The sequence below is a fragment of the Lithohypha guttulata genome, assembly GCF_036872675.1.
Source record: "Lithohypha guttulata strain CCFEE 5908 chromosome Unknown scaffold_1, whole genome shotgun sequence".
NCBI lineage: Eukaryota > Fungi > Ascomycota > Eurotiomycetes > Chaetothyriales > Trichomeriaceae > Lithohypha > Lithohypha guttulata.
This window is the reverse complement of record NW_027042750.1, coordinates 1,648,290-1,671,905: the sequence shown is the minus strand read 5'-3', so window position 1 is coordinate 1,671,905 and position 23,616 is coordinate 1,648,290. Positions and strand designations below refer to the sequence as shown.

At 48.9% G+C, this 23,616-nt stretch overlaps 9 protein-coding genes across 9 annotated transcripts; 4 read left to right on the top strand and 5 right to left on the bottom strand.

The window, feature by feature from the left end:
* Nucleotides 1-835: 835 nt before the first annotated feature.
* HUL4 (putative E3 ubiquitin-protein ligase) lies at nucleotides 836-4,411 on the bottom strand (the record flags this gene model as incomplete). The annotated part of the gene is made up of 1 exon (XM_064894989.1): nucleotides 836-4,411. The coding sequence occupies one exon, from the start codon at nucleotides 4,409-4,411 to the stop codon at nucleotides 836-838; it is 3,576 nt and encodes a 1,191-aa protein (XP_064757676.1).
* A 684-nt stretch (nucleotides 4,412-5,095) lies between these two features.
* LTR64_000604 (uncharacterized protein) lies at nucleotides 5,096-7,195 on the bottom strand (the record flags this gene model as incomplete). Its single annotated transcript, XM_064894988.1, has 1 exon — nucleotides 5,096-7,195. One exon carries the CDS (start codon nucleotides 7,193-7,195, stop codon nucleotides 5,096-5,098), a length of 2,100 nt encoding a protein of 699 aa, XP_064757675.1.
* A 363-nt stretch (nucleotides 7,196-7,558) lies between these two features.
* Nucleotides 7,559-9,014, bottom strand: LTR64_000603 (uncharacterized protein; the record flags this gene model as incomplete). The annotated part of the gene is made up of 2 exons (XM_064894987.1): nucleotides 7,559-7,809; nucleotides 7,868-9,014. The coding sequence occupies 2 exons, from the start codon at nucleotides 9,012-9,014 to the stop codon at nucleotides 7,559-7,561; spliced, it is 1,398 nt and encodes a 465-aa protein (XP_064757674.1).
* Nucleotides 9,015-9,852: 838 nt separating this feature from the next.
* Nucleotides 9,853-11,079, top strand: LTR64_000602 (uncharacterized protein; the record flags this gene model as incomplete). The annotated part of the gene is given in 2 exon segments (XM_064894986.1): nucleotides 9,853-10,171; nucleotides 10,184-11,079. The coding sequence occupies 2 exon segments, from the start codon at nucleotides 9,853-9,855 to the stop codon at nucleotides 11,077-11,079; spliced, it is 1,215 nt and encodes a 404-aa protein (XP_064757673.1).
* Nucleotides 11,080-11,261: 182 nt separating this feature from the next.
* LTR64_000601 (uncharacterized protein) lies at nucleotides 11,262-12,065 on the bottom strand (the record flags this gene model as incomplete). Its single annotated transcript, XM_064894985.1, has 1 exon — nucleotides 11,262-12,065. One exon carries the CDS (start codon nucleotides 12,063-12,065, stop codon nucleotides 11,262-11,264), a length of 804 nt encoding a protein of 267 aa, XP_064757672.1.
* Nucleotides 12,066-12,397: 332 nt separating this feature from the next.
* Nucleotides 12,398-12,991, bottom strand: LTR64_000600 (uncharacterized protein; the record flags this gene model as incomplete). Its single annotated transcript, XM_064894984.1, has 1 exon — nucleotides 12,398-12,991. The coding sequence occupies one exon, from the start codon at nucleotides 12,989-12,991 to the stop codon at nucleotides 12,398-12,400; it is 594 nt and encodes a 197-aa protein (XP_064757671.1).
* Nucleotides 12,992-14,980: 1,989 nt separating this feature from the next.
* SNF3 (Plasma membrane low glucose sensor) lies at nucleotides 14,981-16,875 on the top strand (the record flags this gene model as incomplete). Its single annotated transcript, XM_064894983.1, has 5 exons — nucleotides 14,981-15,871; nucleotides 15,921-16,313; nucleotides 16,406-16,479; nucleotides 16,526-16,620; nucleotides 16,709-16,875. The coding sequence occupies 5 exons, from the start codon at nucleotides 14,981-14,983 to the stop codon at nucleotides 16,873-16,875; spliced, it is 1,620 nt and encodes a 539-aa protein (XP_064757670.1).
* Nucleotides 16,876-17,467: 592 nt separating this feature from the next.
* DCL2 (Dicer-like protein 2) lies at nucleotides 17,468-21,673 on the top strand (the record flags this gene model as incomplete). Its single annotated transcript, XM_064894982.1, has 1 exon — nucleotides 17,468-21,673. One exon carries the CDS (start codon nucleotides 17,468-17,470, stop codon nucleotides 21,671-21,673), a length of 4,206 nt encoding a protein of 1,401 aa, XP_064757669.1.
* Nucleotides 21,674-22,435: 762 nt separating this feature from the next.
* Nucleotides 22,436-23,449, top strand: LTR64_000597 (uncharacterized protein; the record flags this gene model as incomplete). Its single annotated transcript, XM_064894981.1, has 1 exon — nucleotides 22,436-23,449. One exon carries the CDS (start codon nucleotides 22,436-22,438, stop codon nucleotides 23,447-23,449), a length of 1,014 nt encoding a protein of 337 aa, XP_064757668.1.
* Between the last annotated feature and the right edge of the window lie 167 nt (nucleotides 23,450-23,616).

Sequence of the window (23,616 nt, the reverse complement as noted above, 5' to 3'; positions counted from 1 at the left end):
TGGAGTCCTCTCGAGGTTCAGCAGTAGAGAAGGAATCAGAGCAAGCGATATAGCAATACTTGTGGAACGAGCAATAGTACACTTCATGTTTGTTTACTACTCACAATGGATACCAAAGTCAGAATGACCTGGTCGGACTTCCGCTTCAACCCATTTTTTGAGTTCGTCCCAGCACAGCTTCACTCCCTCGAGCAGTAAGCTCAAGTTCAAGCGTTCTTGGTATGGTATTCGACCGGCTGTAGCAAATAGAGGCAGATGCCTTGTCTACATGTGGGAATTTAGGTACTACAACGGACAATGAGGACGTTAAAAGGAATTTGTGAGACGTGGCAAAGAGCTTATGCACTTCGTCAGACGATTTAAACATTGCCAAGCGTGTCTTGATCGTGATACCCCAGAGTTACGATACCCCACACGGATCGGTTGCTAAGGGCACTTCCTTGCAGATTCAGCTTGGCTGCAGAATAGTCTATACATGCAATGATCGTCGCAAGCAGGAGTTGTACGTAGCCGTGACTCGGCCCGGGCTGACGATCATGTGGTTTTCATCACCAGATGCAGCGCTTGACGATGGAAGAAAAAAACAAACGGTGGTCATTTCATATGATCATTTCACAACGAATAAAGTCGTGCAATTTCCCGTCCTCTGTCGCCCTTCTGAAAAATAGGTCAACTGCTTGGAACTTCATGTAGCCATTGCCTCCATTCATTTATAATCAACACCAAAGGACTCCGTTGGTTGTGCTATCCATCAAATCGTCACATCAATTCTACTGTGCCATGTCGCAAGTCAGTCTCTTTTTTGACCAGTATCAGTTACTCAATGCAGCCACAATCACTTCATTCCGAAACCCTCGCTCATAGTAACAGCAGACCAAAGCTTTTCCTCCAACGTTATACGTTTCTGGTATCTATACAACCCAAGTAGATTGAAACACGTTCGTGCGATTGGAAATCGTGCAGGTTCTGTCCCATTATCTTCAGCCACTTTGTCTAGCAACAGCTGAATGCGGATCACGAGATTTGTGGCCCCCATAGCAGGAATACGGTCACTGCCTGTAATGAACCCCAGCATCTTTCTTTGATCTGCCGGTGGTAGCCGTTCAAAGAACTCCCAAAACCAGATTAGCTGTGGTTGCTCCTGTGCTGGAATCTCTTTCGGCCAACCATCGTACGACGCTACCAACCGTAGACTATTAACATCTAGTGGCTCATCAGAGCCCCGGACCAGGAGCTCGATTTCCTCAGGTCGAAAGAGTGAGAGAGCGTTGCCTCCACAGACAGTAAAGAAACCTCGTTTGAATGGTTCATACTGTCGTGCGACCGACTGATCAAGTAGATAATGTACGTACATATCCACAAACTCACGTCGATTTGCGTTCGTCACAGGTCGTTTCGAGCCTCCAGAACAAAGTGGTATCTGTACCACTCCACCATATCTTTCCATCTCAATTAGGAAATCACGACAGTACGTTTCTTGCACGTCTCCTTCGTATTCAAGCAACTGTCGCAGTCCGCGAGCCAAAGAAGGCTTGAGCTCTGCCAAGTCCTCTAAACTGTATTGATGAGATATTTTTGGTGTGGATGTGAGCTTGTCGTTGGTTGATGGTGCTGAGGCAAGCATTTTCTTGAAGAGGAACGGCGGAAAGGCAACATCGAGGATGGTCGAATTGTAAATAGCTAACCCCAGTAGTACACCGACCAGAAAGAACTGTTCCGAGGACTCAAAGCAGAAAGGGTTGAAGTAGCAATACTGCGACTCATCATCGTAGGAAAAGAGACCGTGAGCCGGGTTGAAGATTTCCCGTACGAGCAAGAGAAACCATTCTTTGCGCAGTCCACCTGCGTCAACTCCCTCTTCACCCACGAAATCGATACGCAATCCCTTCTTGACGTCCTGACCGCCACGACCAATTGCTTCGCTAACGTTCTTCAAGCTATCATCAACCAGACAATCTCTCCTGACTCTGAGGACAAGATATTGACTGACAGCTTTTCTGCTAAGGATACTGTCGAAGAAAGCCTCTCTTGCTTTGGACTCCATTTGGCGTTTTGCGTCATGCTCGAGAATGTGGATCTTCGCCCAGATACTCAGAAAGAATGGATATTGACAGAAGGTAAATTTTGTCTTTGTCATCTCCCAAGCTTCAAAGTCAGCGATAAGATCTGCGTGATCAAGCATGGAGTTGTAGAAATTACTGATCGGTATCATCTGGCCATGCATGTAGGCAGCATGCTTCGCGCTAAGCCCAGCACTACGAGCCCTTTGCTCGACTGAGATAGATGTGTCTCTTTTACGTGCAGTATGTCCAGTATTTGACTGGAAGAAAAGAGCCATAACACGAGCCGCAGCACGCACCTGCCAATCTTCACCGTAGATGGCCAATCGAGGTCTGCCAAGCTCTTTTTGCTTCTGAGTGTTACTCGATCGTCCTGACAACGCTGCATGCATCTGCGAGACATGTCTTGCACCTCCATCGGTGAAACTCGGTATCAGTCCTTCTGTCGGGTCAATTTCTTCTTGTGTAGGTTTGTTCAATTGACGGGTGAGCCTGTAGGTGACGAAGCTGCCCACGAGGTCGACCATTCCGGCGAAATGACCGTCGGACAACCTTGAGAACCAAGACACAAGGTAGAGGTGAACGTCATTCGGAAGATGAGCAATCAATCCTAGTATCCTCTTCACGATGCCCGAGTGCCTACCGAGCCCACTATAGTTCCTGCGAGGACGAGCAGCTCTTGCAGGTGAGTCGCCCGGTAGTTGACCGTTTGTCGCAGTGACAGCACCATCGCTTGCTGCTCGACTGGCCGTATCCCGATGGACGGAAGAGAGTAAAGGATTAGCAAGAAGCATGAGGAGGAAGCGGCAATCTTCAGGACTCTTCAGAGGTCGTCTTGGTCGTTTGAGAAGATTTTCTGTAGCTTTAAGGAAGCTCCTTTGTAAATGATTCTGCGATTGCATGACGTGTCGATGTAATGTTTCCATGGGTATTGATTGCCACTTTCCAACATTCTCGCTTGACAACGTTGATCCTAGAGACATCCATCGACGTCTCCAATCATCGCCAGCATGCAGTATCAGTCGGTACCACTCTGCAAGCTCAAGCCAATTTATTCTGGGCGTCCGAGCACTGACTACTCCCCTCCATCTTTCAGGAGATTTGTCTCGTGTATTTTCCGTCTGGGCCTCTTCCTGCACGTCTATCTTGCCAGTCCACCAGGAGCCATTCTCAGCAACGTCTCCAAGCAACAGGGTTTTGGCGTCAAGTTCGGACAAAAACGCCTCTGGCTCATAAGCCGGAGTGCCAGGAGTTTCGGATGGTTGCGGCCTGATGTGTTGCCGTACTTGATGTTTATCTTCCCTCTGAGGCATTGGCTTGATTGAAAAGAATGAGATGTTCAGCGATGTACACCCAGTCAGACTACCAGCAAGATAACTCTCAACAGAACGAAAGATGTCCGCTTCTGCGTATTGCAGGTTCGCATCGTGCGATAGTGATAGCAGCCCATTCTGTTGATTGTGATCTGACCGTGTCGGCGTCCTTGGTGGGACGTCTTGTCCCTGGTTCTCCTGCCTACCCCGACTTGGAGACAAGAAGGGTAGCATGGGATTCGACGGTACCCTGTCTCGCAATCCGGGTTTCGAGGCGGTTGGACGTCCGTGTCCTGGTAAAACAGCAGGAGAAGCAGCCAGAGTCGTCTCCAGAGCCTCGTCGTCGCTTAGGAAGAAGGTCTCCATCACTGGTTCACGAGGCTTAGACGAGACACCAGTTTCCAGGACGTGCTTCAGGTAGTCATCAATGCAATAGTCAATCATCTTCCTTGTCCGTTCCAACGAGACAGGCATAGGCTTTCTGTGTGCTCCATTGACAGTTGTCTGACCTTGACCTGCTTGACGCAATCCGTCTGGTGGTTCGAGGTCATTTATGGTCAAGCAAGTTGAGCACCTGAAGACCTTCAGATCCTGTGGCCACCGAACAGTAGAATCACATGTCATACACTTTCCCGTGGCTGGTTGCTTGGTTGCGCTTGCAACTCTTTTGCTTCCGTTCCTTTGTGCAATTCTAATCTTTGAGCCACTCCCTGTTGGATGTAGTGACCCATCCTCTGACGAATCAATCTCGTCATCTCTCGGGGTTGGTTTCTTTTCCGAACGCTTGCCGCCGAAGAAGAGTGGGAATGGATGGCTCAATGACCTTGTGTGTCCTAACTGGTTTTGGGATACATCATCGGGCAGCGGTTTATTACGCAGAGAAGGAATCTCGTAATCGTTGGGTAGAGATAGTGGTGGCGCAGGTAAAGGTCGATTCAGATCAGGTCGACCAGCAGGGCGCTTATCTGGTATCGGTACTTGGTCAGGATCTGTATGAGTAAGCCCGCGAGGTATTGGTGGTCGGGGTCGCGAAGACATTTGCAACAATTTCTGGTGGAATATCTGTGCGTGTCGTCACGAGTTGCGCGAACGAGGTCAAGGTGAACCGCAAGGACTCGCAATTGGGAAGTGACGACGCAGGCGTCTACTGCTTGAGAAATCCCTAGCACTTGCTTGGTTTCGGCTGTCACAATCCGTATGTTGTGCAGGTTCAACCTCCAATGCTTACAACCGAGCGATTCGAAGACTCTTTTGGGATGTGCAGATTCGAGAGATCTCAATCTCCAGGTATATCTCTCAGGCACAGAAAACTGCGCCGGAGCATTGTGCCTCGAGACCGGCTGTAGGTGCGCGAGATATCTTACGCTTTCTCGCAATCTAGCAGAACGTAGCACATAGAGATAGTCTACTTAGAAATGAGGCTGCGAAGATGCAGTGTAGCCATGCAGGAGCCCTGACCGAGTGGCTGAGCCAAGTGGACCAGGTTGGGCGGTTTCAGGGTCATTTCTTAGCGATCCTTCCAGGGACATCCCGGCAACTTTTTAGTGCCAATGTTAACCAATGCGCCCTGAAAGATTTAGGTGGGACGAAGAGGCTCGTAAGGCAGGACTGTAGAAAAGGAAGCAGAATGATTCTCACTAACGAGTCCTGTTCATATGCGCGATTGATTTGATAAGGTATATATATGAGAAAAAATGGCCGCTCAAGATCAATCTGTCAATCTCAAGCTTGCCGTCCCTTCATGGCCCTTCTAGGTCTCTTGGTCTTCTGTGTATCTTTCTGCTTCCGACCTTCCGTCCACCTCATCCAAGCTTGCAAACTTGGCCGCTGCGCAATATGCTTGCCATTAGGACTAAAAACCTCAACTTTTGGAAACTGAAACGTCTTTTCTTGGTTCGCCGAGAAAGGTCGCTGACCAAAAGGTGCGAAATCATCGTCGCGAGGAGAATGTTGTGGATCTCTGCTTGGCGCATCCTCGATTTTCTGAGCTGCGGGCGCTACAGCTTCCGAGGCTGGCTGAGAGACGCCTCGTCGCCGAACTTGACACACTAGCTCAACCCATCCTAGACCTTCGATTAGGATGTCCGTGGCATACACACGAAAAGGCAGATTCGACAGCTGAACTCCAGCTCTAAGAAGCGACGCCGCTCGATACTTTGTGACATCTGTAGATAGCTCGAGCGTTCCTGCAGATGCCATATGCGCACCTGCACCTTCTGCTACCACGGATTTCAAGCCGTTTTCGCGTTGCTCTACTTGTTGAGCGGCAGCTTTCGTGGTAGACGTGGTGTGCGTCTTAAGAGGCACGAATGCATATGCCAGCATCGTCATGCTCCGGTCGTTGACGTCAAGCTGAGGGGAGATACGTATAAGACCTCCCCCTAGGACGAGTGACTGGCCAGCCTTCACAATATGTTGCTCAACAGTCTGGCGGCTCGTCATCACGAGATCAGTTCTGTTCTCTGGCTTCACGTGGATTTCTAAGTCGCCACGGGCGAGGCCTGGCAGGTCAATCAGTTCTCCTTTATGGCCGCCAAAAGGTAATCGAATGGGCGATGCTGTTGTTCCTGGCAGGCTAGAAACAAGAGGTAACACTGGAAACGGTGTCTCAGGTTGTGCTGGGGGTAGCAGGTGGTTCTCTTCCAGCAAATCCAGCTCTTCCTCCTCTTCGCTATCTCTTTCTGTCCGCAAGGAGTCTTGTTTCTCGTGTTTTGCACGTAGTTCAGCATACACTGGTGCACGTTCACCCGAGCCTTTCGGGAATAGGACTTCGAAGAGATTCGATTTGCCAACGTTCACTTTACCCAGCATCCAGTTCCCACCGCCTCTTTTCCATATCTCTTCCTTGACCTCTTTTGTCCACCAACCTCTTTTTGCAGACACAAGGTGCACGTTTCCCAACCGCATGTCCCTTCCAGCCCGACCCAAGGCTGTTCGAAGTACGGTTTGGAAATAGGTCATCATAGAATCTACCATCTCTTTGGTTGAGCCCAGTAAATCAGATCGTGTAATGATAAAAGAGACTGTAGGCTTCGACGAAAAGTCGTGTTGTGATCTACGATTCTGCGATCGAGGTCGTGCCAGAGTGAGTTTGGAGAATATATCTGGCACCACTGACATGGGAAAATCGGCTGCATCCAGCACATGATAGACATGGTTTCTCTTAAAAGGTGACTCAGCGATTGAGTCTGCCAGAGCATCCAGTGACGGATGCGCTATAGAACGTCCACGAGAGTTGTGAAGTAGATCGTGACATCGATCACACATGGGCACTCTTAAAGTCGTCTGCTCTGTCGATCGTGCTGCTATCTGTGCGGTTTCTGGGCCTTTGTGGTCTTCTGGAACTGCTTCTTCCTCCTCTTCGTTGTGTTCTTCGTGTTCCTCCCCGGGTTCATGATCGCTGGACGTACGTATAGCAGCTTTCTGCTTTCGAAGATAGTCCTTGATAGCTCGTCGAGAAGTGGAATAATAGCCTGCTTCGTCGGGTTGTGATTTCTGAGTTAGGGCACCGCATCCTGGACATGACTGCGGTAAGCCTGGCTTCGGGACTGTCGCATTACGACTTGTGGTGACGATTGTCGGAGCCGTTGATGGCCAAAAGGATGTGACATCCTGCAGAGGCGCTGATGGTTCAGGCTGTACAGTATCACTCGATCTCAAGGATGTTGAAAAGTCGTTTCTGGTCGCGCGAGCAACATTGCATATCACGTATACTGTTGGTCTTCGTCTAGCACTATTCACTGAGACAGATTGCAGTAGGTACGGGCAATGGTGCGTTCTGTAAAAGGCTGCGCACAGTCTGTTTGATCTGATATTGTTCATTGAAAATTGGAAGTCATTGTTGCTAATGGAGAATTATTGGAGGGCGCACGTACACACCAAAAGCCTAGAACAAATCATTATTTAGAAATCAGATCCCCTATACTACAGCACCCGAGTATCGCCTTGATTAGGCTCAATTGTACTTGAATCTGGAGTACACCATTTACGTCTGAGCATCTTCTACCGAACCAGCTGATGTGTATCGTTGTTTCGTATATATTACTTCGTGAGACTGGCTAAGTAACAAATAACGGCATGTCTAGAGCGCCTCTCACACCATCTGCACTACCTGCAGCAACCAAGCCAGCCAGGAACAACACCATATGCCGTATGTTCACAATCCTGGCTTGGTCAGACTGCTAATCAACCCGCTGCTCTGCCGTAATCGTTACTATTGTCCTCGGCGACGTTATAGTGTTCGAGTGGGACATCAGCTCGGACCTCACGAGATGCGTCCTCCTTGACGGGCACAATTCTGTTTCCTGACGTACACGTCTCATACGTTTCATTTGCGAATCGCCAGCGACGTGGATGTCGGACGGTCAAGCCAGGAATCTTCCTCGTTTTGGGTAATTTGCTACCTCGTTTAGTGCTTCGGATGATGTTCTTTGCTTCTGTTTTTCTCAAAGTCAGTATAGTATCAACAGGGTATCTTTGGCTTTTGCCACTCACCTGTACCGTAGAGTCGCTCTACACTTGTTGTCGTGGATGCATCGACAATGTCACTGATTGAAACTCCGAGAATCGCTTCCATCTCTGCTTTATCGAGTCTCTTCTGACCATGTGCGTCCCTTAAGTGCTCGATAGCCGTCACAGCAGCGCCAAGCCAGCGACCTCGGGTGGCGGCAAGGTTGTAGAAATTTTGTTCCATGCTATGGAGATTCTGCGACCGATCCAGTCTCTGCTTGAACCACGAAGCCAGAAACAATGCGTCGTCCATAGCCAATCTTGCACCATGAGACCTCAAAAATGGTAGCCGTCGAGCGGCATCACCAATGGGTATGACGTGATAGGTGTCCTTCAAGGAACCAGCAACAAGAGACTGTGGATCCGGGACCTGTAGTCTGAGATACCACTGGAGAATGCGGTCCTTTTTGAGTTCATGAAAGCTGAAGATCCTTTGTAGGAGATCAGCTGAAGTTCTGGGAAACTTTTGCTTGATTGTACCCAAACAACCAAGGAATTCTTCGAAAAATTCAGGCGGTGTTTTAGAAGCGTCTTGGATCGTCCCCTGTGGTCGGAATAGTGGATCAGAGTCTCCTCGAGCTGGCCTCGAGAATATCCAACGTATTTGGAAGATGGAATCTGGTAGGCAGACCATCTGCATAGAGACATAAGGTGTATCCGGTGTCTCAGGCACAATCTCGACCCAGTTTCCGTCTCGAAAAAAGCTTGCATACTTTTCCAGATACTCATCAACGTAGACTCTCCGAGTGCCATAGTAGGTTGCATAAGGTAGCACTTTGGCACTTGATAACGTCGACGATTGCTGAAGAGCAGCTGCTTGCATTCCGCCAGTATTGACAACAATATCGGCACGACCAATTTGGCCGTCTTTGAACAACAACTCTGCTCCAGGCTCATCGCGTGCCTTTTCGATGGAAGCCAGTTTATGATCCCAGTTGATTTTTACCCCAGCACGAGCTAGGTGCTCAGCAAGATAGAGCCGTATGTCTCGATCTACTGCCATAAAGTATCTTCGGTTAAGCCCTGATTTTCCATGTTGAACTTTGCCAAGTCCTCCAATCACCCGATCAACAGCAGCTTCCATTCGAAGTGATGAGTTCCACGACTTGGATAAGCCAGCATCTTCAGACATACGTCGCAAAGATCCAGTTCGACGCGTTCGTAACTGAACTCCATAATTGACTCCGATAGTTTGTGGATTGCGAGCTTCGTATATACTGAATGGTATGTTCAGATATTTCAGATGGCAGGCGAGAGTGAGGCCGGCGATGCCTGCTCCCACGATGCTGATTCTTGGAACACTTGACAAGGCTACATTCCGGAAACTCCTACTCATGCCCTGATCAAGTCATCCACGAGTGGCGGCTATGCTTGCTGGCTGGCTTATGGAGCAAGTCGTATCCACAGACCAGCCAGCAGATGAGAAGAATTGATGATCTTCGATGCTATTGCTGAGCAGTAGGTGTTTCTATTCAAGATACACGTTGCACAAACTTGCAAGCTCGAAGATGAGAAGCACGAGGCTACTTAAAGTTGCCGGTTCCTCCGGCTGAGAAAGTGAGCCAGCTGGGAAGCTTACAACGACGCCACGCGACACCGATTTGTGGCCCAGTAAAATCTGTGCTAAGAAGCTCCTTCGGCGAGGAAAGCACCGACAAAGCCGCTACTGCTTTTCTGTTTGATCCTCACACGACTATCTCTCATTGTCTCACAACCATGACTAAACTGTATACAACGATTTAACGTGCGAAAAGGCATTGCTTAACCAAGGGAGTTATACTTTCTTACTTGTATCTATTGCGGTCTCGCGTAGCTGTCCTTCAGCACCATGCTCGGAGGACATCTTGCCTTACTGAGTATGACGCCAACATGATTTAAAGTTTCCTGTCGTTTGCTCTCCCACTATTCACACGATCGCGGTTCCCGCTTGTGTCGCATGCACGTTCTTTTGCACCTCTTCTACCACCACCATGACCCGGTCACCAAGGCCTTCTATCGAGAGGCCTCAAACTCCAAACAGTCCCTTCCTCCACAACCTTCAGCAACGTCTCAGGAAGAGTTCGACAGCCTCGCGTGCTAGCTCGCAGGATTCCGAAACTACCCAGACCAACTATGAAGCGGCATTGAGCCAGACTCACGACACAAGGTCAACCAAACGATACCTCCTCTCAATCCTCAGAGACGACTGGGAGTATTCGACTGCACACGTGAATGAGAACAACCCTACACTACAGCGAGAAGCGTCTGGATATCGTCTTCGAGATGAGTCTGTTTCTGAGTATGAGTCTGGTGGGTCTAAAGGCCCACGCAACAAGAATGATGACGCATACAGATTCGATAGTCCGGACGACGTGGGTGTGACTATCGAGCGTCGTCGCGCAAGAAAGAGGAGATTGTTGGAGCAGGAGATGACCTGGAACGACGGCCTGAGAATATGGACTTTGAGGAGAGATGCATGGACTGGTGCGGTACTACACAAGGCTGAGAGACAATCAAGCAATGGAGGTGGTCGCAAGATGAGTTTCTCAAGAAGCAGCAAGAAGAAAAGCAGTTCCGATTCTGCCCCTCAGAGCCTCAGTCCAACAACCGATCGGCCGCTAGCCACTTCGAATGGCACAGATACATACGGTGCTGTGATAGACACAGCTCAGTCACCAACTCAACCGGACATTGGGCTCCGAGATGGTCCCTACCTACCGATATACCCACCCTTAATTCCTGCCTCGAATACCTTAAGAAGCCGGATCAAGCCTGCAGCCTATCCCACTCTCTATTCGAAGGTAGTAGTGCAAGGTCTCGCACCGAATGTTCCTATCCCACTCAACCATATGATCAATGCTTTAGTAGAGGGCTGGAAGGCCGAAGGCAACTGGCCTCCACAAGCCGCGGAACCACAAACAGTAACAGGAGGTAGGACAAGACCTAAAAAGGTTGAGACTGCTTTTCAGAAATGGAAGAGAGATCAGGATGATAAGAGGCAGCTAGCCGCACAACGGGCACAAGAAGCAAAGTACACCATGGAGGAGCCAGAGCACAAGGGTGTCAGAAGGAGTATTACTGGGGCTGTGAAGAAAGCCTTTGGCAAGAAAGATCCCGACGACGACATTGAAGAGCAGCTTGAAAAGTTAGGATTGATGTTCGAAAGTCAGGAAGAGGACGAGGATGGCGCCACAGCTCTGCATAACGGACACGTATAGAATACTACTTGGCGATGTCGATCGCAGTGAAAAAGACTATTTTTGAGAGTCGAGGTTCTAACACAAGCATCACGTTTACATTCGGCCTCGGACAAGAGTTGGTCTATACAGACAAATCTTCGTTCATTTGAGTAATCGATCGTTTTCAGCGCTTGTGTATTCCTCAGACTGAAGCTCTCAGTTCAATAATCATCATCTGCATCCACAACCCACTCCCTTCGACTCAAATCCTCTTTGGCCTTCACTTCCTCCTCCGTCCATCTGCCCCTCAAAAGTATCTTCCTCACAATCTCATCTTTCCTAGCGCTGTACTCCAAGCTATTCTGAAAAGTTTGCTTCCCAAGCTCAGTTTTCACCGCCGCATATACCTCCAACAGATCTCTATTTTCCCCCATCCTCAAAACTTCCCTGACCGTCCTATAACATCGTATCTGTACTCGTCCAGCCCAGTTCTCCTCCGTATCCGCAATCAAATACAGACTTCTCTCAGGTGTACTGGCATAATAAGGGCTATAGTCGAATAAGTAGATCTTGAAGCTTTCACGTCCAGGTATCCCGCCGCCCCGTGGTATCTGCGTGTACTTCACGAATGGCGGTGCAATCGGAATCTCCCAATTGAGCGCTTCCATAGCAGCTTCGAGCGCCTCTTGACTGGAGAAAGTGGCTAGGACATCGATGTTGGGTTTTGCGGCCAGGCCAGGGACAGAAGTACTGCCGACGTGTTCGATGGTCAGGTACGGTGCCGCTGGAGACGAGGTTTCGAGGAGATTGTGTAGGTGAGATTTTATGATGAGGAATTGTTCTGGCCAGGTGGGGTTGTAGGGCACGACGTTGACGTACCAGGTTGGGGCGTGCGGGTGAGGGTATATAGATCTACGGAGAGGTGGAGTTGGGATCCTGTTTGGGTCTGGTTCTGGTTCTTCTTCTAGTGGTTGTGATGAAGGTGTGAGGCGGGGTGGAATAGGTTCAAACGAGAAATCGGACATTCTGACTAACTGCCGTATGTGTGCTGTGTTATTTCATGGCCGAGTCGAAGTTTTCTCCCGCGCTGCTCTTTACTATCGATACCAGTCGATCGAAGAATCTTGTTCTGAGGCTTGAGTCAGTACTCTGGTCGAGAGTGAAGATCACAAATCTTTTTTGGCTGAGGTGGGCTTCATTTGCTGGCGATCTAAAACGGGAGCAAACACTATCCAGATTCGCGCGATATACCCTTGTCTTCGGGTACATGCATTGATAGCCCAGGTGGCATGTCGCAGAATTACTGTTTGTTATCCTCAAGGGATCCGTAACCATAGCCAGCATTTATGAGGTAGCCTTAGTCGTTTTTGCTGTTTCTAGGTTGTTGATATACCTTGACGCCCAACATCTTATCGACAAAGTAGGAATGTCCCGCAACACTCATCGGACCTCCCCGATACAGTGGTAATACGTGATCTCGGTTGTCCTTACGGCGTCGCTCAAGCTCATAGAGCATAGTGCCCTGCTGGTACAGCTCGATATCCTTTGCAGATACAAAGCCTTGACGGTTTGCACTTAGTGCCCATAGACCATTGACGTGGACCCTGTCCATCAATCCAACAGGCCTAGAGAGGTTCACGAGCTCACTGCGCGTCATTCCGTCAACGGGCACAGCTTCGAGCGGGATCTGCTCAAGCATGTTCCGTGTAGCTTGGACTCTGGCAATCTCTATGCCTCGAAAGGGGCCACGTAATACTGAACCCGTGTTACCGTAGACAACGTGGTAACTTAGAGCCATGCCGAAGGCCACTGGAAAGTCGAGCCCGACTGCAAGATTTCCGCGTAAGGACTCATTGAAATAGATAATGCCATCGCCGTCACGATCGAGGAACGATAGGTGTCTTTGAAAGGGTGTCGAGTACCTACGTAAAGCTTCATCAACCGAGTGCATGATTCGTAGGTTCCAACGGAACCGACCAACGAAAGGGAACGGAAGGAGAATGATCCTGTTATTCACCACGCCTGTCTTGATACGCCAACTTTGTCGAGTTGTGCAAGCCACTGCATGGTGTTGCGAAAGAGCTAGCAACCTAGCACGACGTCATAATAACAGCTAGTCCTCTGGTATTTTTATTCCGGAAAGCACTATCCGAAGCATGCTATGGTGCTGCTGAGGATGTGCTACAAAACCTCGAGCATTACCACGTTTTTTTTTTTGTTTTTGTTTTTTTAATTCTTACTGGTATGTGCCAGTGCTTCAAGCACTTTTGCAAGCTCTCATACGGAAAGGATGTGCCGCTTTAAACGACCTGCATGAACTATAAGTACTTCTCAACAGCTTAAGTCAAAGCCATTGGCTCAACTCTAAAATCCCTGGATTTGAGCATTATGCAGCCCTTCGAACGGGAAGCTTTGGCTCAGATTGACTTCTGGTTTTCGTATCGTTTACGGGAAGGAGCGAAGGTGTTTTCAAGACATCCAAGCGCCGATAGGCACTTCACATGTTCAGCACACTGAAGAAAACGAACCCATACGCGTATGGAGTTCATATCCAATCTTTGAGTGGTCACACTGCTGTACTGTTCCACCATCAGCCAGAAGGCTGCAGGATCATATTCTGACAAGATTCACATCGAAGCTCGATGGACACGTACGAACGTCTAGACCTGGCGGATGGTAGTGGTCGCAGAAAGGTTGTTCCGTACCGAAATTTACACCCAGCAAGTTACCGTTCTCGCTTCTGAAGCGCACACAAGACTCGCAGTTGCAGCAGCTCCGCTATAGCTGTCGCTATGCTCATGCCGACGATAGAGGGGCTGCTACCGACCTTATGCGTTAAGCCCACTCAATGCAACGGAGGAGCATTAAGATCCATGTCTCGTTCGTCATCGTTACCTCAACGTGACTTGCGACCTCGTGCCTTGGTGTCACTAGCAGGAATCACGATGCACGCGACAAGGATATTGACCAATCACACTTTTCGGTCGGCAAAACACCCTGTTGTCGCGTTGTGCTACCCCGGATCATCGCTCCAGACAAACATGTTGTTCGGCTTCAGAAGCTTGCCAATATTCAAGCAGCGCTAGTCAACCAATCAAGCTTCTCTCAGACTCGGCCCTTTTAACTTTCGTGCAGGTCGGTATTTGCTCTTGCAGGAAATTGAATACTGCTAGGCATGTCCCCGCTCATGTTTCGATTACAGTCCTACATGTTGGATTGAACTCATGGCATCTCAGGCATCTGGAGAGTTAGATTGAGAGTGTCTACAAAAACCTTCGTTAGTGATCTACCCAGCCGTTCACCTGAAGCTCGATCTCAGGCATAGAGCCAGGTTCCAAGATCCAACTCTTGAACAGACTAGTATCATGGAGACCAGATCACTACGTCAACTTAGAGAACAGCATTCCTGCATGGTCGCATTGCAGATCTTGAAAGGCCAAGCACGTCTCAAGAACGTGAGCGGGGAAGACCAAGTCTTGCTGTCGTTGAGCTTGAAGCTGTGCGAAAGCAATGCACCCTAACTCACAGTTGATACCTACCTCGTGCAATTGATCGTGATTGTTTCTTTTGTTGAACCTCACAGTTCCCACAAGGATCTAAGCTTGAGAAGCGCCGATAGGTCCAAAAAGGCAGAAAACAATAGGATTGTACTGTAGATCATTCGACTCAGACTAGGACGAAAGAGTAAAACAGTAACTTTCACTAATGCAGCATGGTACTGTAGGACGGCTGGGTACAAGGTTCATCAAACGTTGTGCGAGGCAAGGGAAGACGACGGTCAGCTGTGTGATGGGCTGTCCCAGGGATACAAATACCACTTGTGCCAGGCTCGATGTCCCTGGCTTCCATCAAACACAGCTTTGTCCGTACCCTGGTCGCGCAGGACAGTATTGCAACAACATCAACCTGAAGAAGATCGTTCACATACAGATCCATCACGATGGGTTTTATGATCAAGAAGCCTGAGAACGTGGCAGGTTCCGCCGCTCCAGCTATTCTCATCGGCCTGTTCGTCTCCTTCGGAGGCGTGCTCTTCGGCTATGACACTGGCACTATTGGTGGTATCTTGGCCATGCCATTCTGGCGCAATCTCTTCTCGACAGGTTATGTCAACCCTACAGACAACCACCGAGATGTGACCTCAACCGAAAAGTCGGAAATCGTCTCAATTTTATCTGCCGGCACGTTCTTCGGAGCTCTATTCTCCGCTCCTGTTGCTGATTTCTTGGGAAGAAGATGGGGCATGATCTTCAACACTGGTGTCTTTACCTTGGGTGTCATCCTTCAGACTGCTGCCACTGCAATTCCAATGTTTGTTGCGGGACGCTTCTTCGCAGGGCTTGGCGTCGGTCTCTTGAGCGCAACTATTCCATTGTATCAGTCAGAGACAGCTCCCAAATGGATCCGTGGTGCTATCGTCGGCTGCTACCAATGGGCCATCACGATCGGTCTTCTGCTTGCTGCCATTGTCCTCAATGCCACCAAGAATCGACAGGATACAGGCTCTTACCGCATTCCAGTCGCCGTACAATTTATCTTCTCCATAATCATGGTTGTTGGCATGCTAATACTGCCTGAAACTCCTCGGTTTCTGATCAAAAAGGGCAATAAAGCTAAGGCTGCCAAAGCACTGTCAAAATTGCGAAGACTTCCAGTTGACCACCCAGCTCTTGTGGAAGAGCTCGCTGAAATCCAGGCCAACCATGAATACGAGATGTCCATTGGTTCAGCTTCATACTTGGCCTGCTTCAAGCCTCCAATCAGGAAGAGGCAGTTGACCGGCATGGCGCTACAAGCTTTGCAGCAGTTGACGGGTGTTAACTTCATCTTTGTAAGTAGTATAACACACCAAGGGCCTGTGGGGACTAACTAGTCTACAGTATTATGGTACCTCTTACTTTTCGAACTCCGGAATCAGCAATCCATTCATCGTCACTATGATTACTAGCGTCGTCAATGTCCTATCCACTATCCCAGGTCTATGGCTTGTCGAGGTTTGGGGTCGCCGATCGCTTCTCATGTTTGGTGCTGTTGGGATGTCCTTTTGCCAGCTCATTGTTGCTGCTGTTGGTACGGCCTTGCCCGACTCCACTGCCGCCAACAAGTGCCTGATTGCGTTCGTCTGCATTTACATCTTTTTCTTTGCCTGCTCATGGGGTCCGTGTGCTTGGGTTGTGACTGGAGAGTCTTTCCCTTTGAAAGCTCGTGCCAAAGGATTGTCAATGACAACAGCATCTAACTGGCTGCTCAACTTCGCAATTGCATATGCTACAGTAAGTCCTACTCAGTTCCCTATTGACACAGGAGCTGAGGCAGCAATCACGCTGTCTTTGCCATTTTTGTTCAAAAGCTAACTTCTGCAAAGCCCTACATGGTCGATCCAGGCCCAGGTAATGCCAACATGGGTAGCAAAGTCTTCTTCGTCTGGGGTGGATTCTGGTGAGTTACATCTGAAATCTCCGATCTGTATTTTAACGATGAACAGTGTCATTTGCACGGTCTTCGTCTATTTCTGCATTTATGAGACCAAAGGACTCAGCCTAGAACAGGTCGATGAGCTCTATGCTAAAATTCCTCAAGGTGGGTACCTCTGTAAGCACGTACCAGTTTGCGTCAGAGACTGGCTGCGTGCTTGGCTGAGATGGCTTCGTGTGCTAACGTCTAACAGCCTGGAAATCAAATGGATTTGTACCAAGTGTAAACTTCCAAGATGTTCATGATCTCGGAAAGGGCGGTGAAGCCAGACGACACACTCTCGCCGAGCTCGAGAACGCTGCCGTCAGGAGAAAGAGTAGTGCAGGTGTACACCACGAAAATTATACTGAAAAGGTGTAAACCATTCAGTGTGGAGGTGGCTGTAAGATCGACTCGTTAGTATACGAGCAATCGAAGGACACGTTTTGAATACATAGCAACGAACCAGCCCAATTACTCTTATGAATGAAGTATAGCAATATATACCTTGTGCGCCATTTGACTGCAACAAGCACAGAGTAGACACAATCACGTGACTATGCCAAGTCTGAAGACGAGGGATGCTCGCGCTACGTAAAGTTAAATGAGGCACGTGTGAGGAAGCTCTCAATGTTCTGAATTGCTACAGTGCACACAGGCCTTCAATCTTCGCTACCCAGTATTTCCTTGTAGTGAAGGTTACAATGCACTGCGGTGTCGCTCCTGCTTGCATGGATGGCGCCTGCACCTGCGCAACAAGCACTCCGTACGTGGACCTATCAGAAAACGCCGCAAGTTCGACTTGCAGAGCGCGTACCCATTATGTTGACTCAACACAAACGTGAATTCAGCCTTGTTGACGCTGCTGAAGTGTCGTCGCTATGGCTAGATTCGAATTCCCTTCCTTGAAATATTAGGTGTTAGCTCTACACATTCTTGGTTACAGACAGAGGCAAATATAGACAAGGGCAACATGGAGACTACCGCCACCAAACTTCAAGCACGAGCTTATCAGCTCGAGATGTTTGAGGAATCTATGAAGCGAAACATCATAGTCGCTATGGCTACGGGATTAGGCAAAACTAATATTGCGAGCCTCAGAGTAAGAGCTGAATTGGAGCGTTCACCAACAAAGAGAGTCTGGTTTACAGCACCGAATACAATCTTGGCCGAGCAGCAGCACTACTTCCTCTCGTCTCAATTACCGGAGTATCAGATGCGGACGCTGCTTGGCCATGACAAGGTCGACCTATGGCGGACGCCGGCAATATGGGATTCAGCTTTGGCAGATATGCACGTTGTCGTATCCACTCCACAGGTTCTTCTGGACGCTCTGCGAAATGCCTTCGTGCAACTTGAAAGAATATCTCTATTGGTCGTTGATGAAGCGCATCATTGCCAAGCTGGAGACCCTTCAGCTCGTCTTATGAGCCAATGCTACCATCCCTTGAAACAAAGGAACCCTTCAGCTGTCCCTCATATTCTCGGATTGACGGCTAGCTCTCGCATAAGCAACAAGACAGCATCTACTAAGGACTTGGAGTCAACCCTCGATGCGGTCTGTTGTATGCCTACAGTGTCACTCCCAGAATATGCTTCTCACGTATACAAGCCAGAGGTAGTTGGACTTCCTTTCACTCCAGTCTTCCACCAGAGTTCACAGGTATTGGCCACTTTGACAGACGTGGCTGCCGCCGCTTTGATGTGCAATGACCCTTACTACAAAACACTGAAAACAGCCTGCGATCAAGTCTCGGCCGAAAAGCTAAGGAAAGTTGAAAAGAAAGGATCTACACCTGCAATCAGAGAAGTGAAATCTCTCCTGAACAATGCATCCTACCTAGAGTCGAGTCTTGGATCCTGGGCGTCAGATTGTTTCGTGAGGAGCTGCGTCGATAACTGGCACAGAGGGCTGGTCCAGGATAACGTTTTCCACGAGTCCATGAATCGGAAATCCATGACGTTCGTCGATGAGCTACTCAGCCCTCTCCGAGGCATCTTCAATGCTAATCAGACTCTGACAACCCCCGTCTTCTCTACAAAAGCACAGGTGTTGGTAGATTTCCTTGCCTCTGAATACCACAAAGGTATAGCTATCATTATCTTCGTGGAGCGAAGATCTACAGCCTACGCCCTTTCGGAATTGCTCTCCGCAACTCCCCAGCTGTGCAACTATCGCATATTCTCTTTCGTTGGCTTAGCATCTTGCAGATATGCATCCTTGGTTGACCTAGCTGACAGAAGAGTACAAAAACAAGCCTTTGCCGATTTTAGGAGTGGATCTCAAGATATCTGTGTCGCTACATCGGTTGCTGAGGAAGGTATTGATATTCAGGCAGTGAACCTGGTGATTCGTTATGATGATCCAAAGCAGTTTGTTTCACATGTGCAGAGTCGAGGCCGTGCCCGTAAGGAGAAATCAAAATACGTGTATTTCCGTGATCTGCAAGCACCGAACAACAAATACCTTGAGTGGGGTATTTTTGAACAACAGCTTGAGCAGGAGTACCAGAAGGATGAGGAGCTTCGAAAAGCCGCTGTGGTGTCCAACGACCTTGATGAAGATGATGGCCAGAAATACGCTGTTCCCACTACGGGTGCGATATTGGTGCACGACAACTCTATGCAACACTTACAACATTTCTGTACGGTCATCTCTGGCGGCATGGAGCCTATTTACATATTGTCCGGCACTCTCGGAGAGTCTGTTACAGCAAAGGTCATTCTTCCCTCATCGGTGCCCTCTCCACTTCAAGAAGCCACATCAACGCGAGCGTGGTTTGGTGAGCGAGCGGCTAAAAGAGACGCAGCTTTCCAGGCATACAGAGCTTTGCATGAAGCAGGTCTTGTGACAGACCACTTAGTACCCATTCAGCCGGAGAAGTCAAAACACCCACAACCTAGACACGGTCACCGGCAATACGAGATCTGTGCTGAATTCGATGTTTGGCATTATATGCTAGCAGAAGACGAACCTTTCAATTATCTTGTGCGGATCACTCGTGGCGAGGAGAACTACGCGAATCTGATAACGACCATGCCGTATAGGATGTGTCAGCACCTCAGTTTTACACTCTGTGAAAGTGCATCGAGGCAGTTGGACGTTACAATCCAACCCTTGGGCTCATTCCCTCGCCAAAAACCTCTGCAGGCAAAATCCGTCACGAAACGGCTCGTTGAAACTGCCTTTCGAGTTGGTTCAGCATCAGAAAGTTTCGATGATCCAAACCGTCTGCCACTGTTACTGCTTCCTGAAAGTTGTTTCGATGAGGATAGAGCTTTGGAGACATCGAGTCTACAGAATTTTTTGATGACAAGAAGTCATCTCTGTCACCCACAGCCTCTATTGGTCTGGAAAGCCCAAAGTCAGACGCCTCATCTGTGGCATGCGCCGCGGTCTACGAAGGTGCCAGGGAACACTATATCTGAAATATTGGCGACAAAAGTTAGCAAGTTGCAAGTCTATACAGCAGCTCGTGGTGCAGATACAGGTGGCAGCTCGACCGCAACTTTGCGCACTCTAGCTACGAACGAATGTCAGACTCGAGGACTTGCTACAACGCTTGGACCAAGTATTCTGTTGTTGCCTTCAATCCTCCATTTCATGGCCGCAGCTATGAGAGCTGAGCATGCGCAAAATAGTGTCCTGAAAGCCATTGAATTCATGGACGCGAGCCTACTTACTCAAGCCTTGATTTCGAACTCAGCGTCTGGGTTATTCAACTATGAGCGAATGGAATTTCTCGGAGATGCATATCTCAAGTTTCGGACTTCTTTCTCTATGTTCTCTGACAACCCACTCGCGACGGAAGGCGTGCTTACTATGAAAGTGCACGAAGTCATTAACAACCATAGGCTAGAGCAAGCAATACAGACTTCAGGGATGGAAAAGTACATTACTACTCAGGTTGCAGCCCAGAAGCACTGGAAGCTACCTGCAACTAACGACAAGCCGGAAGGCCGAGCACAACGAAAAGTCAACTCGAAAACGCTGGCAGATGCTGTTGAAAGCATTCTCGGGGCTGCATTCATTGATGGAAGCAGGGTTGGCCTTGCAGACGAGAGGTGCACAGCAGTGTTAGAGCTTTTTCTTCCTGAGATCGTGTGGCTGCTACCACGCGAGATCGTGGACGCATTTCTGGCACAACGTGCAGTCGAAAATCCAGGCGCTCTCACGATGGCGGTGGAGAGCATGCTTTGTTACCGTTTCCAGAGACTATCTCTGCTTCATGAGGCATTCACTCACTCCAGTTTGTTGCGGGGACAATCATCGCTCGATCGCCTTGAATTCTTAGGCGACGCCATCGTTGATCAGATTGTCAAGGTGAGATTGTTTAAGTGGTCGAAATTGAGCGCTTACCGTATGACTATTTGTCGTGCCGCACTAGTCAGCCATGCCCTGCTTGCTTACTATGCCTTAAGCCTCAACTATGTTCGCGAACGAAATGAGCTGCATACTCGTGGCGAGAACTCGGTCACAGTCGAGCAGGTACAGACAGTCGTCTATGCAACTGACATGATTCAATTTTATGACGCAGAGCTTCAAAAGCCTATCCAAGTAGCAAGGACCAGGTTCGAAACAACTAAGAACGACATTGAGGAGAGTCTTCGTGGTGGTGTTTTCCCATGGGCCATACTTCAGAGACTCAACGCGCCGAAAGTATGTAGTGATATCATTGAGTCACTCATTGCAGCGATCTACCTCGACTCTCGTGGATCTCTCGTTGAGTGTGAAAAGATGTTAGACCGTCTTGGCATGCTTACACTGCTGGACAAAATGGCTGACAACGACGCCTTTGAGGTACGAACACCTTCAGCTCGCTTGCACGAAGTATGCGCTCAGAGACATCTTGCTTTTAAATTCTGCTCAACTAAGGATGAGGTCGAAATGCAGTATGTCGGTAAAGTGCTTATTACTGGTCCTAATGACGAGCAGCACTGGGATTTCGTCGGGCCTTCAGCCAGCTGTGACGCTGAGGCAAGGTCGAGTGCTGCTGAGACTGCTCTAAGAGCTATCCTGGCAGGAGAGTGTAATGTCACTGAAGCTCAACAAACTTCAAATGAAGTCGCTGGCTCGCAAGAGGTTGAGATGACTGGTGTGGATGACGAAGAGATGTCTGAAGTTGATGGAGAAGGAGAAGGGGGCGTGATTGTCTGCCAGCAACAAAAGCATATCTAAAATAAATATCGACGACTGTTTCAACAGCGACATGAAAGTCCTCACCCGATTATGGCTTGCTTGAGACGGCGCACTGAGGACATAAACCTCTTCGCGATGCATAGCCATGCGTGAATATGGGCACATTACTGGCGGAAACAACATCATGCGTTCAAGGCAGTGTCGTCTGCACAACCTAGGCCAGTTGCTTCTTAAAGCGGACGAGAAAGGTGTCGAGACGGCCTGGACGCTGAGTATACCATTGCATGGTTGGTTGGCTTTCAAGCTTAGCACCAGCACATCTCGGAAAACGCGGTCAAGACTGGTTTATGTTGAGCGGGAAGACATGGAACGAGAAGTGCACTCATTTGTGTATGCAAAAACTTGAAGGCGAACCAAAAGTAGATGTAATTGAATGCTGTTCCTCGAAGCCTCCAAGCTCGAAGGAGAACGATACCAGGCTGATCGAACGTAGGCTGACGTCATACTATTACCTTCGGGTTGCACTTGCCTGTCCTCAAATTTGTGGTTAATAATATCTCGTTCGCTTAACTTATTAATCAGCAAGAAAGTTCTGACTTTGATATTCGACGCGCAGTCTGCTACACTCCGGATTACTGGCTTCTGTTGCTTAGACCCAGGTTTCTAGAATCACCAAACTTGTTCGAATGGTGGCTATACAAAATCTTCACTCACCTCTTGGATCTTGTCTTGAATAGCACTACCGCCTGCCCAATGTTGTCCATTCCATGGAGCCTCGCCTGGCGGAAGGCGCTTGTCAGCATGCCACGGGTCTTGCCTGATGCAGTGCTGCGAATAACTTCTCCGCAAGGACCGCAGCCTATTGTAATTAAAATACCATCTCGACACAAACACCTCATACCACTTTATGTTTTCATACCACCGACCACAGCCTCTTCGACAGCAGACGACTTGGAACTGTCAGTGCTGGTAGATTTCCATGGCGGCGGGTTTGTGTTAGGACACTGTCATGAGCAGGCACCGTTTTGTGCGAAGCTTTGTCGCGAACTCAACTGCGTCGCTATCTCAGTGGATTACCGGCTGGGACCTTATGCCCAATTTCCAGCGGCATTAGAGGATGCAGAAGATGTCATCAATGCCATACTAAAGCCAGAGTTAGCAGCGTATAAAAAATTGCGTTCCGGCATCAACGACTTTCTTTTGCAGCACAGACGACCTAATGTCAGGCTCAACCCGAATCGTATCGCCTTGTCCGGGTTCAGTTCCGGAGGTAATCTCGCCTTGAATTTGGTCATGAATATTGGCCCACCTGAGCTTCCCGAACTGTGGCCAAGCCCGTTTCCGGCAGATTATCCCAGTGAAATACCGGTGCTGATGTACTATGCAACTATTGATATGCGTGAGCTCCCTTCAGTAAGCGACATAATTGCAGGCTTCCATGATGTGCCCAGGAGTTTCATCGTAAGGCTAGAGCTTGAGAAGCATCTGCTGCCAGCATATCTGTCAAATGACAAGAACACAAATCCAAGAGCAAGTCCCGGGCTAGCGGATGTCAAGAACGACGGCCTCCATAGCCGGGCAAGATGTTTGTTAGTACTTGCAGAAATGGACACACTGTCGTTGCAAAACGAGATCTGGTTGCAGAAGGTTTGGGATGCAGGCCGTGAAAAGGACGTTAGCATCGAGAAGTTCTTAGGTGTAACACACGGCTGGACGCAGTTTCCAGACTCGTGGTTAGATGCAGATGCTCTGAGTCAGAAACATGAAGCACAAAACAAAGCTGTAGATTTTGCACGTGGTTATTGGAAGGTCTAGTAGTCGTGGTGATTGAGGAGGTTCGATTGCCTAGCCTCGGTCACAAACAGGGATCAGGCGGCATGACCGTAATGTGACTCTGACAACAATGACAATTCAGACGTCGATCGTTGCGCCTGAGGATAAATCATTATGCAAGCCTGAGACGTGGTAGTACGATGATGCGT